The 18034-nt window shown below is 45.2% G+C and overlaps 1 protein-coding gene across 2 annotated transcripts in view; it reads left to right on the plus strand.

The window, feature by feature from the left end:
* CRHR2 (corticotropin releasing hormone receptor 2) overlaps window positions 1-18034 on the plus strand; it is a 1806030-nt gene that overhangs the window by 1388778 nt on the left and 399218 nt on the right. For both annotated transcript variants that reach the window (XM_069211048.1, XM_069211050.1), the window contains one exon: window positions 9136-9196. In XM_069211048.1, coding sequence (XP_069067149.1) covers window positions 9136-9196 — 61 coding nt within the window. The remainder of the gene's footprint in view (window positions 1-9135; window positions 9197-18034) is intronic.

The following is an 18034-nucleotide window of genomic DNA, read 5'->3' on the forward strand; positions in this document are numbered from 1 at the left end:
TACAAAGCCTACAGCTAAAAATAACCTTATAGTTATAATTAAAAAGTTATGAAAGCACTGACTGCACACTTCCATGTGGGGATGAGAGCATGATTGTGAGGTGCAAACAGAAGTTGTCCATGTGATGTTGCTGATAACCTGCATGCACCCTCCCAGAAGGACATCCTGGGTGGCACATTAACTGTCTATCAGCTTTTAGAACATTCACAGTTAGCAAGTCCCGTCTGAGCATTTTAAACATATAACTTCATCTCTAATATTGTACAGGTGCATAGGCAAAGGCATTGTCTTATGTTCCCCTGGCATATAGGTAATGCTTTCTCTACTTTGAGGTGGTGCTAAATTTACATCTGTGCACTGCATAAGAGAACAATGCTTCAGAAAAAGTTTTTGTTCACACTTCCTGAGAATATCACCAATTCTGAGTCTCAGTATTTTCAGGGTATCAGAAGTTGGTCCTGCATGGGCCCTAAAGAAAAAGGACTACCATACAGAAGCCGGTGCACCAATTTTTCAATCAGAACCATAGAAGAGGCGATGGACGCGTCAGGATCGCAAATATTGTTCGTTACCACTTAAATAGATTCTCTATAAAAGTGGTTCCCAACCTTTTGATTTCTCTGGACCCCCACTTTAACATTGATGGAACCCAGGGACCCCCACTGAATCATCATTGGAATCCAGGGCCCCCGCCTGAGTGATTACTGGAAGCTGGGACCTAATTTGTCAATATTTGTTAATATTTTTTCATTTTCTAAGCTCTCGCGGACCCCCTGAAAAGGCTTTGCGGACCCCCAGGGGTCCCCGGACCACAGGTTGGGAACCACTGCTCTATAACAATTGTGGCATTCAGCCTGAAGAATTATGCTTTCAAATAACGTGCCTTGAGAAAGCCCTGGCGCATACACCGTGTGGGGCGAAACACGTGTTGGCTGGAAATTGGCTGAAACTTCGTTGGACTTTGTGACTTAATTTTGGAATTCACCACTTCTTATCAATAAAAACTCTTTGAACTGGGAACAAAATATCCCTTTTTTGCATTTTCTACTTATGAATTATATCCTATATTGCAACGAACGGCTGGGAAAAGTTACGTTCTTACTGTGGGACCTTACCAACTAATTAGTATAGTCCTGATCATGTAAATGAGGGAAAAGTCCTCCTGATCTGACCTTCAAGTATTTGTTTTTGGGAAACAAATGCGGGATTACTATACTAAGGATTATCGGGTTTGGTAAAATCACACTATTAGCTATATTGTTTGCCCAAAAACTCATTTTTTTTACCAAAACAGGAAAAGGCCACTCACGATCAGTAGCAGCCCATTCTTAGGAGTGGAGGGGTCCCACCCCATCACCTTTTAACATGTATGAAGAAATACTCCTCAAGTTCAGGCAGGCACCAAAGCACTATATATGCCTTAAATATACAGGCACCTGGCTCTCTGAGCTGAATTTCTGGGACTGAAAATTAAAATTTTACAGTCCTGTGTGCGTGACCTCCTCATCATGGCAAAGTGCTTAGGGGGCCTTCCCACAAGGCTAGAGAGAGTGTCACTGATAGACTCTGGCCTGGGCACTTCAGTTTTAAGTCATGAAGTGCCCACGTATGAATATCCATCAGAGACACTTGTCACAGATTGGAGTGGTGTCAGCAATCTGACTCACCCTATCCCACTCACAAGTAAGGGACTGCCACCTTCTCTCATTGGCTGACCTATATAAAGGTCAGGCAATGAAAGGAGGAGGTATCGCAATCCTCCATGAACCACCACGACTTCCCTCCCACCCCTCATAATCACTGCTTTCAGCCGGTAAGTTTAAAAAAAAATGTTTGGTCTGTGCATACATGCGTGTATGTAAGAATGTCTGTGTATGAGTGACTGTGCATGTAGATCGGTGAGTGTATGTGTGTGTTATCCCTCTACCGCCCTTCTACTCGTGTTACCATCCACCGCTGATAATGAGGGTGTCATCTTAGTTTTAAAATGCAAACACAAAGGGGCAGATTTAAGAAAAGTGGCGCTTCACCCAGTGCAGTGCCGCTTTCCATGCACCCTCCTAATGCCACCATTTGTGCACCCTATTTAATATATGGCAAACCATGGCTGTAGTTAGGGAACTAGTGTCAACATTTTTTACGCTAGTTTGGAGCTTTGCCGAATTAGCTCAAAAAATGTTGTTGCTAATCCTGCAAAACACCTACAGGCCCATTGAAAACAATGAGAGACTAATTTTAATGCCTGCTCTTTGCAGCCATTAAAAATGCCGAAAAAAATGGCACAAACAAATCTCCTAGGTGGTCATTATGAACACAGCGGAAACAACCGCCGTGTTCATGCTGGCGGTCAAAACACTGACCGCCAGCGACCCCGGAACCCCGCCGGCCAGATAATGAACATTTCTGTGGGCCGGCGGGCGGAAACATTGTTCACAAAAAAGGCTCACAGAAAGGCTCGGCCAGGACATTGACGGCGGCTCCACATGGAGCCGCCGTCAATGCCTCTGTGCAGCAGGTGCAGTTGCACTCGTCTCGCAGATCACTGCCCGAAAATCGGGCATTGACCTGCGCGACGGGGCTCTGCACCGGGGCCCCTGCACTGCCCATGCAAAGTGCATGGGCAGTGCAGGGGTCCCCAGGGGTACCCCGGGGCCCCCCTCCACCAGCCTTTTCCTGGCAGGATATCCCACCAGGAAAAGGCTGGCGTGAAATGAAACATCATCCGCAGGGTAGCACCACTACCCTGGCAGATGGTGTTTCAACTCGCTGCCAGGCTGCCTGACGGTGGGAGCCTGGTGATGGGTGAGGGCTGCCCCTGGAGGCCCTCACCATGTACATAATATAGCGGTTTGGCCTGCAATGCCGGCTGGAGGCTTCAGCCGCCACTGCCGGCATGGCGGGACAAACCGCCTAGTTCGTAATGAAGGCCTTAGTGTTCTTTGCACCACTTTTTCATCCCCACTAATGAGGGAACGCACCCCCCTTGCATACATTATGCCTGGCGCAGGCATAGTGTGGCACAAGGGGTTAGAAAGTGGCACAATACATGCATTGCTCCACTTTGTAAATAAGGTGCAGTGCTTTTGGCCTCGTTGGGCCACATTATTTGCAAACAATTATGCTAATGTGTCGCAAGGAGGTGCTAGAGACTCTTAAATACGCCCCAAAATGTTCTTAACAAGATTTTCAATTTTTTGAAGTGACACCAAGTTGTCAAGACAATTTGCAATATAGATTCAGATAATAAGATGACAGTAGTCCTGAGCTTGCTACCACCTGCTGAGCCAGTTGCCCAATCCTAGAAATTTATAAAAACAATTAATGGTTGCAGGGCAGTGCAGCTCCCCCACCCAGTACCGCTGGAATGCACAATTTCTGCGTTGCAGACAGTGTAAATTCCAAGGGTGCTGGGGTGCTACACTATTGGCCTCAGCTCCCCTAAAGGAGCCAAGGACAATATTGTAGCACTGTTTGGGAACGTGTATTACGATGTTCTCGCCGGTCAGCCCGGCGAAAACATTGCAATATGCTCGGAGGGATGCCACAACCATAGTCGTGACATCCTCCCCGCAAATTTGGCGGTCCCACAGTGGGACAGCCGCACTCATAATTAGGCCCTAAGTCCTGAAGAAGAGGCTAAGATAGTTGCAAAATATATGTTGGCTGAAGTTTGCTTTTGATGATGGACTATTTAATTGTGAATTGTGAATTATGTAAAACATTTTTAAAAAAACAGACAGACAAGATGACCTGTCACAGTTTTATCATTACAGTGAATTGCTCATTGAGTTCCTGAGTTGCAACACAGCATTTGAAAAACTAGCAACAATAAAAATTTAATCAACAGCAAAACAGCTGAAAAAACAAAAAGTGGGACGCTCTTGGTTAAATTGACAAGCTTTTATAGGGGGGACAATATAGACTTTCCTGGTACTTTAAAATATTTGCAAAACATGAGAAAGTGCATTGTGTCCTGCGGGGTTGCCTGATCGCAACAGCAGGGAGTAGGGAGCTACAGAGTGGGATTCCTGCCAACCCTGAGGAAATGCAAGCAGCTGAGTAGCAAATTTAGCCTGACCCTTGATAGCACAAACCAGTCATGATTAGAGTTAACCATAATAAAGTACGGCTCAATGTGTTACGTAGATTTCAGAAGCACATGACCTCACCCCAAGGGCATTTGTAAAATCGTCTTCTCTCTGTCCAGAGACCTCATCTTTGGAAAAATGTTCCTAGCCCAAGTTCGGTCAGGCCTTATGATCACCTTCGGGTTAGTAAAGAGCCCTGCCCTACCTAAACTTCGGCACATGGCTTTAATATATTTGAACCACGGAATGTGATGAGTGCATTCAAGAGACAATCTTTCAAAATTGCTTTGTTTAAATGGTGTCTACCCTTAATTCAAGTAACTAACCAACATAAAAGTGGGCGCATGGCAATAGTGTCTGTGAGGTATTTGGTCCCTAGATCTTCATGAATTATGTAAAATGGGGTACCTTGTGGAACAATGAGGAGTTACCTAAAAAGTGTAATTTCTACTTCCTGTAGAGTGTCCGGCTCACCGCATGCTCAAATGTTACTGCCATAGGAGGCTTTTGTTGCACACTGTCGTATGAACCTGCATTAAGGCACTGATCTCCTTCATTTCCAATCTAGTGACAAACCTCCAGACTGCTGCATTGGTCCTTGCTAAGTCAGCCTTTTTCCTATTTAGCAGAGGGGCTCAGCACAACCCTGAATCAAACATAAAACCAAGGTACAAAAAGGCATTGTCCCAGGATAAATCCTGTTCCCAACTTAAAGGTTTGTGTTTTTGTGGAGATAGGGCCTATCACCATCACATGGGAATTACTAATGTTAATACTGAAATAAAACTCATCCATAAATCCCTCAAAGGAATTAAGAAGGGCTTGGAGTCCCCTCGCAGATCTTGCCATTAACAAGACATCATCCACATATAGCAGAATAGAGAGTGACCGACCTCCAACCTGCGGGCAGTCTACCTTGGCATTCACTAAAACCTGTTCAAGATTGTTAATAGATAAATTGAACATAAGTGCATGTGCTGTGTGTCTAAAACATAGTAACATGGCATTCTCAATGATTGGCATATTTGATTTACTGGTGAGTCCCTAATAAAGTGCACTGTGTGTGCCCAGGGCCTGTACGAGAAATGCTTCTAGTGTGTTTGCAGCACTGCTTGTGCCACCCACTACAATAGCCTTTCAAATATGTCTCAGGCCTGCCTTGGCAGAGACTGTGTGTGAAGTTTTAAACTGCCATTCTGACCTGGCAAGTGCAACTACTTACCAGGTCCAAACCTTCATTTTTATAACATGTAAGTCACCCATAACGTAGGCCTTGGTTTGTCCCAAGGGAAGGGTGCAGTCTATTTAAAAAGCTTGGACATATATTTTTAAGGTTAACATGTTCAGGTAGTGAAAAATTCTTAAATTTGTTTTTCACTATTGCAAGGACTATCTCTCCCATAGGCAAACATTGGGGTTACCTTGGAACATCTTCTAAGTGTAATTTCCAATTGGGGAAAGATAGAAAAAATGAGTTTGGTGTCTCTGGACTTACAATTTAAAAATACATCTCTTGGTAAAGTTGTTTTTTAAATTGCCACTTTCAGAAACATTACATTTTCTTACATTAACCATCCTGTGCCTTAATCTTTCTCTGAATACACATCTGGGTTGAGGTGACAACTACATTTAGCATTCTCTCCAGACAGCCACAAACAGGAAAGCTTGGTGTGACAGGAGATACATCTGCATACTGAAAGTTGTCCTGAGCAGGGTGAGGGAGAGGCAGTTCACACCTACATCTGAATAGGCTATGTCCTGCCCTTACACAAAGGGCTAATTACCCCCTGCTGATAGTCTGGAGCCAGGGCTGGATTGAAAGGGGACCTTGTGCACTTCAGAGAACTCTTTTGAAGTTACCCCTACATCAAAGGCCATTTTGGGTATACGTATTAGGCCTCTAACAATCTATACTCAGAACACTCCTGGACTGAATGCATGCTACCAGGGAGAAGGACCGCTGTGCTCTCAGGAAGGGCTGCCACTTTGCTGTTTGCTCTGCTGTGTTGGCCTGCAGCCTGCCACATCTTCCCTTGAATGAGAGGACTGCATCTAACTCTCTACATCCTGCAATTTAAAGGGCCTAACTGAGCTTGCCTCCTGTTTCTGAAGTCTCAGGGATATCACAGACTTCACCTGCATCTTGCTACCAGCACCTGGGCTCCTCTGCTGTGAGTCCTGCTCTGCCAAGTGGTGTCAAATCCAGTCCTGGGCCCTTGGAGGTGAGTGTGGTGCTGCACCACAAGATCTGATGCAGCGATACTGGTGCGTCATTTGAAACCGATGAATCCCACTGCAAAAACGCCGCTTGACCACTGCCTGCACCAAAGCAGTGGACACAGTTCCCCTACTGCACAATGTAACCATTCTGAATTACAATGCAGCTCCAGCTTGGCCGACACAGCATCGACGCATCAGAACCAGAACACATTGCTTCTCGACAGCGACGCATCAATGACATTGCATGATCCAATCTTTCTTTATTCGGTTAAATAGTATCAACCATAAATCACATAAATGCACAACACATAATAATCAAAACAAGCTAAAGATTTACACAAATAAAACTTTTAAATACTACCAATTTCATTTTACAACCAAAATTCAATAAGTAAAATCCTATAAATAGTAAAAAATTTACGCAATTCCACCAAGTTATGGCTCCCTTTAAAAAAGATCCCACCCCTGGCATACCAACACATCAGGGACCATTTGCAGCCACACAAAAGCCAGGCGATACTGCAGAAAGCCCTTTTTCCTCAGCAAGGGGGATAAACATTGTCACCTAAAAGGTGCATAAAAACTACAGAACTAGGTGAAATGGAGAACAGACTGTGTGAACACCCCATCACAGGGGCAAACTTGTATACATTTCGCGTCATATTGTCCAAGCAGGAAACACAAATTACATCTAATTATTCCTAAGCGGAAGCACGAAATGAGCGTCCTTTCCCATACATTCTGTATCGTCAAGAGATACAGCTCTGGTCCCATCGGCATCTTTAATATTAGGAAATCCCTCACTGATTGTTTCTTTAATTCCACTGCCTCCCTCTTGGCTCCTCGAATATTAATAAGATTCTCTCTTGCCCACCGTTTATCAGAGCATGTTAGACACTTTGGGGCATGATCAGGAAACTATGCATCGCCTGCAAATGTCATGCGTCCTTGCCTCTGAATCAATGCATCGTCACAAGCATCAGTATAACAAAGTACTGTCAGCAGGTCTGAATGACTCCTGTACCCATGCTCTAGCTCAGTCGGACTGCACATTTGAATTTACCCCGGTCCAGAGTGACCAGATAGCTCCGGTTGGAGCTCTTGTCTTCTAAGCACTGAATTTTGATTTAACCTTTCAAAATTCATACCTTGATTGTATATGTTAGATTTTTTGTTGTTTTGATCTTGTTTGACTCAAATAAGCATTGTCTATTTTTTTTTAAAACTAGTGTGGTATCCTTTTGCAGTGTTTTCACTGTGTTACAGTATGTGTGTATAAATACTTTACAAATTGCCTTTTTAGTTTACCCTTATTGCTCCACGCCAAGCTACCAGAGGGTGAACATAGGTAAACTTTTAGTGTGTATCTTACTTGCCCTGACTAGAATTGTGGTCCCTGCTTGGACAGAATGCAAACCTCTTTCAAGAAGAGACCCAATTTTTAACAAGCACCATGAGGTGATTGACCAGTTGATGAAAGGCAAACCAGCCACATCGAACTGCAACTCAGCCTGAATTTCAGGTTCATTCCGCTGAAAGCTACAGAGCTGTGTCCGTTGTTGATGAGAACCAAGACCACCAGTATTTCACACAGCTCATTTGCTGAACCAAGCCTATGATGACGACTCTCAACACTGCCTGCTGAGGATCCTTGCTTGATGTTGAGGAAAAAAGAATAAAAAAGTGACTAAGTGCCAAGGTAAACTTTTGACCGAGGCCTACTGCTCAGCGTATCTGACTTCGGCTCCATTGCAGTCAGCCTCAAATCTTGAATTTAAACCACTCAAGCACAACCAGATAGCCACAGATGGCACTTTTAAGTTTTAGGCACAAGTAAAGTATGTTTTTAATGTATTCTTTAAAAATGCATATCTCTGGTTCCCTACATTGAATTTTGTGTCATTTTTGTGTCATTTTGACAATATAAATATTTGCTAGTTGTATACATTGATGTCGGATTTTCATTGTATATTGTGTTTTACTTATTTTTTGTTTTTCTGCTATTAAAGAAATACACACCTGTCTCTTAAATTAAGACTAACTGCTCGTGGGCCAACCTAGATTATTGGGAGGTGGTAGGAGCAGGGCAGGTCAAGGACGCTCTTGGAGGAAACAGTGTGCACTTTTGCTGGATGAAAAAGTGCTGAGGCATTTAGACATTTATTAATGTTCCTGAAAACAGTGGGTATGCATTGTTGGGGGTGTTCTACTGGTGCTGAAAAATTCTCCTGTTGATGTCTATCCCTGAAGTGGAACTGGGGAAGACGTGTGCTTATTCGTTAGTGCCTGTTTTGTTTGTAGGGGGTTGTGTTATATATTTGTGTGATGTCTTTAAAGTTGGTGTGCACTGTTGCATTCTGTTGTGGATGTGTCAGCATATTGTGCGCCTATGGCCTCGGTACAATCCAGTCTTCAGTGTTGCTGATAAGTTTGTTGATGTACTATGTTGTAACATGTTTTATAACATGTTTTGTTGGACAATGCAGTAGGTGTATTTAGGCATGTTGTTAGATGTAATAAGAAATAGGGTCGTGTGTAGTTTTTTCATCTATTTCTTCTAATTTTAATTTGGCACTGGGGGCTTGCATGGATAAGATTCGCAGTGAAGCCCGTTGGGCACTCTGAGTCGCGTCTGTCCTCTCTTTCTCCAGTTTTACTAGTAAAAAAATATACTGAACTGCAGCCTGCCTCCTAGTGTATTACTCCACCCTCTCTCACAAGGTGACAGATTGAAAAGCATGTGCTTTGTTACGATTGTTTCTGCTGCAAAATGTTATAAGTCATGTAATACAAATGAAGCATTTTCATTCTTAATTTTGCCTTGCAGGCATCCCTTGTCCAATTATCGTAGCCTGGGCCATTGGGAAGCTCTATTATGAAAACGAACAGTAAGTCTTTCCAATTTAAGAAATTAAAATTATTTTAACCATAAACTATGTGCACAGCCAAGAATGACATCTCATGTCTTTTTTATGTGTTGCAAAATGGACTCTGAGTCCAAATTACATGGAATTATATTATTTAGAAATTGTCTTCAGGTACCATCAGTGATGGTGCTTAATCCTCAATAACAATGTATTCATGCAATTGTAAAATGTATAGCGTCTTTATTTTAGAAGGGACGTATAACTGTGGGTCTACTGGGAATTTGCCCCCTAAAACTACAGAGATCTTTAGTCTCATATAGCTTTCCACTATGAGGTATTTCTCCACTATAACACAGCTCTCTAAGCGTTATTGTTTCCACCTGTGGGAAATAACACCTGCTAATTACGTCTTCCATAGCAAGGGGGCCGTAGCCATAGAGAAGGGTGCATAATGGGGAGGGGTAATTACCAACCGCCTGTTCTTGCCCTGCAGGTTAGGTTCGTAATGCAATTAGCACCAACTATCCGTGCCCACCCAAAATTTGAGCAGGCTCTCACCTGAATACATAGGTGAAACATTATTCCATTATACCTCAGCGCTTTTTTAAGCCTTTCTCTGGCAGCTTCCAGCTCACAGATGACTGTTTGGGCTCCATCTCTTTCTTTTGGTAAAGAGAAGCCACATCTGTCAAAGAAATGTAGCAAATGCCTGTTTTCAATTTTTTCCTTGAAACCTACGTGACCAGTTAATTTATATTCAGTCATGTTTTTGGATTTTGTGTCTTTTCTTATGAGGTAGAGCTTACGTTTTATGAACTGCAGCACTTAATCGCGCTAGTATTTTAGGACATTTCATAAGCAGGATACCACTTGCCCGTTTTTGCAAATCAATAAAATTCTACGAATGTTACGTTGAACGTTCCTCAGAAGCGCTATGGGGATCAGAGTTATGTGTTCTGCATAGACTTTATATAACACAAGAGCAATCTATTATGCAACGGAAACCTGGATTAATATGAGCATTAGGAACAACAGTTTATCAGAGACTCATTCAGTGTTCTAATATATAGTCAATAGCAACTCATTTACTATAAACAATCCATGATCAGAAAATAAAATTAGCCTCTATGTATGAGAAAGTCCTATTCAATTAATTGAAAATCGGAAATGATGCAGAGAAAGTACTCATTACCCCCAGTGTTCATGCTAAAAGGAAAAAGACGTGTGGCCATATATGTGCGCATGTGTGTACAATAAATAAATGATTGGGATTTACATACAGGGTCTAGATATAACAAAATATCACACTTCTCAGCTTTTGCAAACAGGGTGTGAGAAGACCTTGTCTGAGTGTCATAGTGCCAACAACGTTTTGTCCTCTGTGTTTTCTGTGGTCGCATCAGGACAAAATCAATGCAAGACACTGCTATTGTCAAATTAAAAGCTTGAAAAAGCCAAGGAGAAAATCTACTAGCCACTATGTAGACTGACAATGGGTGACTGTCAACCGCCTCTGGGAAGGTAGCTTCATCACAGTAGCAGCAAACTACACTTCAAATCTCAGACAAGAATAGTTATTGAGAACTACTAAACACGAAATAATTGATAATCAGACAAGTCCGTTAGTAACTGTAGAGACTTTCTTGTAGTTAGAAATGTTGCACAGGCCTCAGCAGAGGCTAGAGATATTTACTGTACTGTGCTTTCAATGGAAGGCAGGCATGGCTTATGACCTGGGCTATATAGATGTGTGGTGCACCCGCCATCCTTTGACAGAAGACTATCCTCACTATTTGCCTGCACAGGAGACCTATACCGTATTGACTTAATGGTAATTCACAAGCAAATTTGACACTAACTAGAAGATGCAAACATACTCAAACCATGGTCCAGTGGCCTTATTATTAAACTGGCCGAAGGTGGTAGGCAAGAGATGCAATAAGTCCTGGAGTCTAAACGTCTTTCTCTGAGAGATTCTATAGTTGTTCTTGAGGTCAGAGAGAAAGTTAAGGAATATTTAGCTCTCTGAAACACAGGTGAAAGAACCAAAAAAGGTGGTGTGGGACACATTGAAACTGGTTTTCTGGGACAACTTTTTTCTGGAAGCAGCATTCTTCAAACACATGGTAGAGCTAGCAAGAGGGCCATTTACGGTACTTGAAACAGCAGCACAAAAAAAATACTGCAGAAAAAAAATGGTGCAAGGTTATCACAATCCGGGGCCAACTTCATAAATTAGAGCTAGGTAAAACCAACTACTTAGTTACTTGGACTGGGGCTCACTTACCGTTGGGTAGAAAAAAACTGGTACTCTATTGCTGAATAACCTGAAAGCATACCAGGTGTGCAGACACTTTGGGGAGATTAAAGATGGAAAAAGTATAGTACAAGAGGCAGTTGAGAAAAGCTTTCACATATACTGTCATAGAAGTGCATGTTGCCTATTATTATTCAATCAGTCTCCCTTGGCTAGCCACACATCACACCAACCTTCTGGAGGAACCTATCACATTGACAGAAATCTCGTAATTCATAAAACACTTAAAGCTGACAAAGGTGGTAAATCCAAACAGTTTCACAGCAATTCTTTATAAACAATTTGCACTGCAGCTGGACCCCATTCTGACTGCATTCTCTAACTAAATGCAAGCAATGGGTATCAAAAATCTTGGCAGAGTCACACATCTCTTTGCAAGACAAATCAGGCAAAGACCCAATGACGTGCCCATCCTATCACTCAATATCCCACTGAACACTGATGTTAAGACTTCCCCATTCTGCCCAACAGGCTGGATAAATTGATGGTGAGGTTGATTCATGTTGACCAAGCGGGCTTAGTTTAACTTGTTATAATACCAAAAAGACACTGCACTTAACAGATATAGCTAGGTAACAGGGCTTGGAAACAATCCTGCTGTAGCTAGACACAAAAAAAGCATTTGACAGGGTGGACTGGGGAACAATGCTTGAAATACTGAAAAGGCCCATCTAGGGAAAAGATTCCTGGGCTATAAACGGCATTATATGATAATCCCCAGTGCGAAGAACAGACTAAAGGCCTCATTTATTTGTGGGCGAACAGCCATTGTTCTGCCAGGTGTATGGAGTAAGTTACTCTGTTCCTTCTGGTGGAGGGCCTGCCCGTCACATTTATATATGACCCACTAGCAGGCAGGATTTTCATTTGAAAACAAAAAATGCAATGCTCTCCTCGCCTTGGAAGTCATCTCTCATTGCAAGGGGAGCATTATTACCATTTTACTGTTCCTCGTTGCAAGGGTTTGCCTGGTGGTGACAGAGAGTACAAAAATTGCTATAGAGCCGCCTATCCTAATTCAGCAGCCATACTGCATCAAGGGGGGTTGAGAGAGGTTTGGCTGTGGCGGTGACAGAGTAGTCACCATCAGAGCAAATCCTATGGTTGGGATGGCTCGTTATGTTGCTGGAGGACCATTATGTAGGTGGTATGCATACTCCCTTGCTGTTATAACAGAGTATACAAACCACAAACATATAAGTTATGCCCCAAATGCTAACACCTCAGTCTATCTGCCCTTAGGCAGATGAAACATGACAGGGATGCCACCTCTATCACCTATTGTTTGATTTTTCCCAGACTCCCTATTACAAAGAAAATCTGCATATGTTAGAAATGGGGTCTCTAATTGGCAGAGGTATACACCCTTGTTCAAGTAGGGACCACAATCCTAGTCAGGGTAAGTCACACACAATCCAACGTATCCTGTGACCAACTTCTGGTAGCTTGACACTGAGCAGTCAGTCTTAACTTAGAAGGCAATGTGTAAAGGATTTGTGTAATAAATCATGCAATGACACAGTGAAAACACCAACAAATACACCATACAGGTTTAGAAAAATAAAAGATATTTATCTGGATAAATTAAGGTCAAAACGATCAAGATTTGATAAGCACCATTTGAAATATGTCTTTTGCAATGTTAAGAAGTCTTAAGTCTTAAAAAAGTAGCAATTGTCTCTTGTGTACACAAAGTACCTGGTTTGCGTCAAAATTACATGCACGGAGTCTGCAGAGGAGGAGATGCTTGAAAAACAGAAGGTGTGCATCGGATTTCCCAAAGCGGCACAGACGATGCATCATTTCTTTCCACGCTGCAAGGGCTTTGCGTCGATTTCCGACACGAAGTCTTGGATCCTCACTGTGATGCGGGGTTCTTTTTACTCCCAGGGACAATGTGTGGAAATCATAGGTGTGGGGGATGAAGTCACAGGTGCTGCCTCGATCCAGTGGGCGATGCGTCAGAGTTTCTGTTGCACGGCAGGCGCTGCATGGATTCTTCACTCAGGAAATCGGGCTGCATTGTTCCCGCTCAGCTGTGCATCGATCCGGTATAGCTGTGCATTGAAATTCCTGTCGCAACGCAGGCCCTGCGTCGGTCTCCACTCGGGGAGTCTGACTGCGTCGTTCTGGTTTGGCGATGCAGCGATTTTCCCATCGCTGGGCAGGCTGTGCATCATTTCCAGCAGGCCGTGCATCGATTTTCGCTGCACAAGGAGTTTCCTTGAAGAGAGTAAGTCTTTTTAGCCCTAAGAATTGAGGAACAGGAGGCAAGCTCAATCCAAGCCCTTGGAGAGCACTTATCAGCAAAGTTAGAGGTCATCAAGGCATTAAAAGGGGGCTTCCATTCTTTAGAATGGGCCCCTATGTACTCTGCAGGAGTAGCACCAATATTTTGGCGCTACTCCTGCAGAGTACACCAATAGCGTCATAAAAAATGACACTATTGCCCCCTACCCTGCATCATGGTGCACCGTATTTTAAATATGGCGCACCCATCATGGTGGTAGGGTGATGCTAAGGGGCGCAGGGAAAGTGGCGCTGCACTCGGTTCAGCACCACTTTCAATAAATCTGCCCCTAAATACACATGGTTTTATCCACAGATCAGTTGAGTATTCTGAAATCTTTCATGGAATCACCTATTTTTACAGTAACATTTCCTCACTGACCCTGTTTACACCCAAAGTGCCATCCTAGATTTTGTCAAATCTCCCCATCAAGGCTAAGTCTGTGGATGCATTGTGTATACATTTATCAAGTGTGTTTACGCTACAGAGTAATTTGTGTAAATTCACATTATGCCTATTACATGAAATTCCTGAAATTCCACCATAATTACATTTTGTGTAATTATGCGGCCAATGCAGCACAAACGTATGACGAATCACTCTATTTGTATTAAATCTTTACCACAAAATCAAGTGTACAACACAGTGTGAGTGCCTGTTTTTCGTGGTGCCTTTCTTTAAATGCATATTCACACCAAATATTGACATGAGGGTGCACTTCACGCTAAAGTAAATGAGGAAATTACAGATTTGCATTTCACATAACTTCATTACACTTCGCATATTTTTTACAACATTTTGCAAACAAACACACAAGCAAATTACTCAAATTTTGCATTTGACTAGTATGCATAATCAGGTTGATTACATATTTCCCAATGGATTAAGCTAAATCCCTGTATTAGATTAGTTGTGCACAATCACGTTGTTTTCACCCTGATTGCTTACTACTGAACATCATTACACGGAGTCTTACTCTACCTCATCATAGTCGTTATCTATGCCAATGACCCACACTTGCTGGCATTTTGCGGCCTAACTTCTACAACATAATTGTTTTGGTTATTTGTTTTTAAAATTTCTCCCCTCACGGAGTTAGTTAATGTCGACTGTTACATACAATAAATCCTATAAATAGCAAGCAGAAGCCAATAGGACAAAGCAACCTCAACTACTTAGGGGGACATTCCAACCCTGGCGGTCGGTGTTAAAGCGGCGGCCAACCCGCCAACAGGCAGGCGGTAAAAAAAATGGAATTCTGACCCTGGCGGAAACCGCCAACAGAGACCGGCACTTTGACACTCCGACCGCCACGGCGGGACAAACAAACAGCGCGGCGGTCACCGCCAACAGACAGGCGGGAGACAATGTACCGCCCACCCTATCACAACCCACCAATCCGCCACCTTTTCCGGGGCGGTAGCCCCGCCGATAAAAACACGGCGGAAACACCCATTACGAACGGAAAACGCTCACCTCTACACACTCCACGAGGAATCTGGACGGCATGGAACCCGAACTACACATCCTACCAGCTATTGTCTTCCTGCTCCTCTACCAGGAGCACGAACGCCGGCGCAGAAGACAACGGTGAGTAAGGCACCTACGACACAGGGGAGGGGGGAGGCAAAAAATTACGGGGAAACACACATACGCGACACACCCACCCTCACCCTCACCCACAACTACATACACATCAATGCAGAGCAACAACTCAGAGTGACACCCCCAAACCCCCCGGAAGAATGCAAAGACAAAAAAAAATGATCATGAAATTTGAAGTATATTGTACGGCTAAGTAAAAAAATATATCAAACATCTATAACTATATATACATATGTAAATTGTCCTGTCCAAATTGGGTATCAGCCATTGTTCGTGGGCCAATGGGCCTAAACACATGGGCAAAGCCCACACACGATACCCGACTCCAATGGAGAGAACACTGCAGGGGCATCAGATAGCAAAACTACAGGCACCTCAGGGGGAAGGGAAGGGGGGGCACCTCAGCCAGATGAGTCCACGACGCCAGATCCACAAGGGGCCTCCATGGCCACTGTTCAATCCTGGGGAGTGCAAAGCCACAGTCTCACAAGTCTCTACAGTGGGTGGATTGCCCACTGTGCCATCCTGGGGAGTGCAAAGCCACAGTCTCACAAGTGGATTACAGACTCCACTGGTTCTGGAGGAGGCATGGTGCCCAGAGTGCTTCGTGCAGCCCTGCCCGACACAGGTGCGGGCCTGCCACTTCTGCCAATGGGCCAGCGGTGCTTGAGACGGCGGTGCCCAGCGGAGCGGTGCTTGAGTTGAAGGGCCCAGCGGAGCGGTGGTTGAGATGAAGGGCCCAGCGGAGCGGTGCTTGAGATGAAGGGCCCAGCTGAGCGGTGCAGAGACGGCGGTGCCCAGCGGTGCCCAGCGGAGCGGTTCTTGAGTTGAAGGGCCCAGCGGAGCGGTGCAGGGACGGCGGTGCCCAGCGGAGCGGTGCTTGAGTTGAAGGGCCCAGCGGAGCGGTGCTTTAGATGAAGGGCCCTGTTCAGCGGTTCTTGAGACGGTGGTGCCCTGTTCAGCGGTGCTTGACTTGAAGGGCCCTGTTCAGCGGTTCTTGACTTGAAGGGCCCTGTTCAGCGGTGCTTGACTTGAAGGGCCCTGTTCAGCGGTGCTTGACTTGAAGGGCCCTGTTCAGCGGTTCTTGACTTGAAGGGCCCTGTTCAGCGGTGCTTGACTTGAAGGGCCCTGTTCAGCGGTTCTTGAGACGGCGGTGCCCTGTTCAGCGGTTCTTGACTTGAAGGGCCCTGTTCAGCGGTGCTTGACTTGAAGGGCCCTGTTCAGGGGTGCTTTACTTGAAGGGCCCTGTTCAGCAGTGCTTGACTTGAAGGGCCCTGTTCAGCGGTTCTTGACTTGAAGGGCCCTATTCAGCGGTGCTTGACTTGAAGGGCCCTGTTCAGCGGTTCTTGAGACGGCGGTGCCCTGTTCAGCGGTTCTTGACTTGAAGGGCCCTGTTCAGCGGTGCTTGACTTGAAGGGCCCTGTTCAGCGGTGCTTTACTTGAAGGGCCCTGTTCAGCGGTGCTTGACTTGAAGGACCCTGTTCAGCGGTTCTTGAGACGGCGGTGCCCTGTTCAGCGGTTCTTGACTTGAAGGGCCCTGTTCTGCGGTGCTTGACATGTGTGTCCAGGTCACCAGATCCGGCCATGACATGGAATTCACTCGCCACCTGACATGTGGCTGCCGGGCCCTTCATGCACATCTGTCTTCTCGCTTGCGGGGCCCTCCTGTGCTGCCGTCCCGGGCCCGTGGGTGTCCTCCTGCACACCTGGAATGGGGCTGGTGGGGCCCTCCTGGGCAGCTCGCCTGGTGCCGGACTTGTCGGGCGAGCTGCCCTTGCCACCCTTCCCTGCTCGTCTGTGGCCCTTTCCTCCCTTTGGCGGTGTGCCAGGTGGCACCCCACTCCCTGACGGTGCCAGGGTAGTGCTTTTGGAACCTGCTGTCTTTGGCCTCTCGCGCCGGGCACTGGCTTTCTTGGCTTTTTTTTCAGGGGGTGGGCAGGCCGTCTCTTTACTCCTAGCCGAAGTAGCTGTCCTTGAAGGTGGTGGACTCCAAAATCCTTGGACTATTGTCTTTGTAGGTCCAGGTTTTGTGGTGGCTGAGGTGCTGATTGGAGTCTTATGAGATGGAGGGGGTGGGTCAGTTGTTGGAAAGAGGTCAAGGTTGGAAAGGAAAATCAATTTAGAAAGACAGGGACGGGTAGTTGTAGTGGGTATGGGAGTGGAGGAAGAGGATGTGGTTGTAGGAGAGTGAAATCTGGTGTCTTTGGGTGCAGGTGCTTGTGCTGGAGGCTGTCGTGAGGTGGATGGCTGTTGGGTGGGTGGCTGCCTGCGTTTGTGTGGTTTGGAAGAGGGGGTGACAGATACACTGGGAGAGGACACAGGGGACGTGTAAATGGTAGTGGGGGTGGTGACTGCACGTGTGTGGAGTGTTCTGGTGGGTGTGCTGGTGATGGACGTAGTGGCTGAAGATGTTGTGCATGCAAGTGTGAGTGGAGACGTCACAGGGAGGGAGGAGGGAGACGAGGAGGAGGGGGACACAGAGGAGGCAGTGGCTGTTGGCATGTCTGCATGTGGATGTTGCTTGGGTGAATGCTTGTGTGATGTGTGGTGCTTATGTCTGGATGAGCTTCCCTTGGGTGTTGAGGTGTGTGCAGGCTGGTCTGTAGGTGTGTCTGGGATAGGCAGAGGTACAGGGGAGTGGGACTGG

The sequence above is a fragment of the Pleurodeles waltl genome, chromosome 10, assembly GCF_031143425.1.
Source record: "Pleurodeles waltl isolate 20211129_DDA chromosome 10, aPleWal1.hap1.20221129, whole genome shotgun sequence".
Classification (NCBI taxonomy): domain Eukaryota; kingdom Metazoa; phylum Chordata; class Amphibia; order Caudata; family Salamandridae; genus Pleurodeles; species Pleurodeles waltl.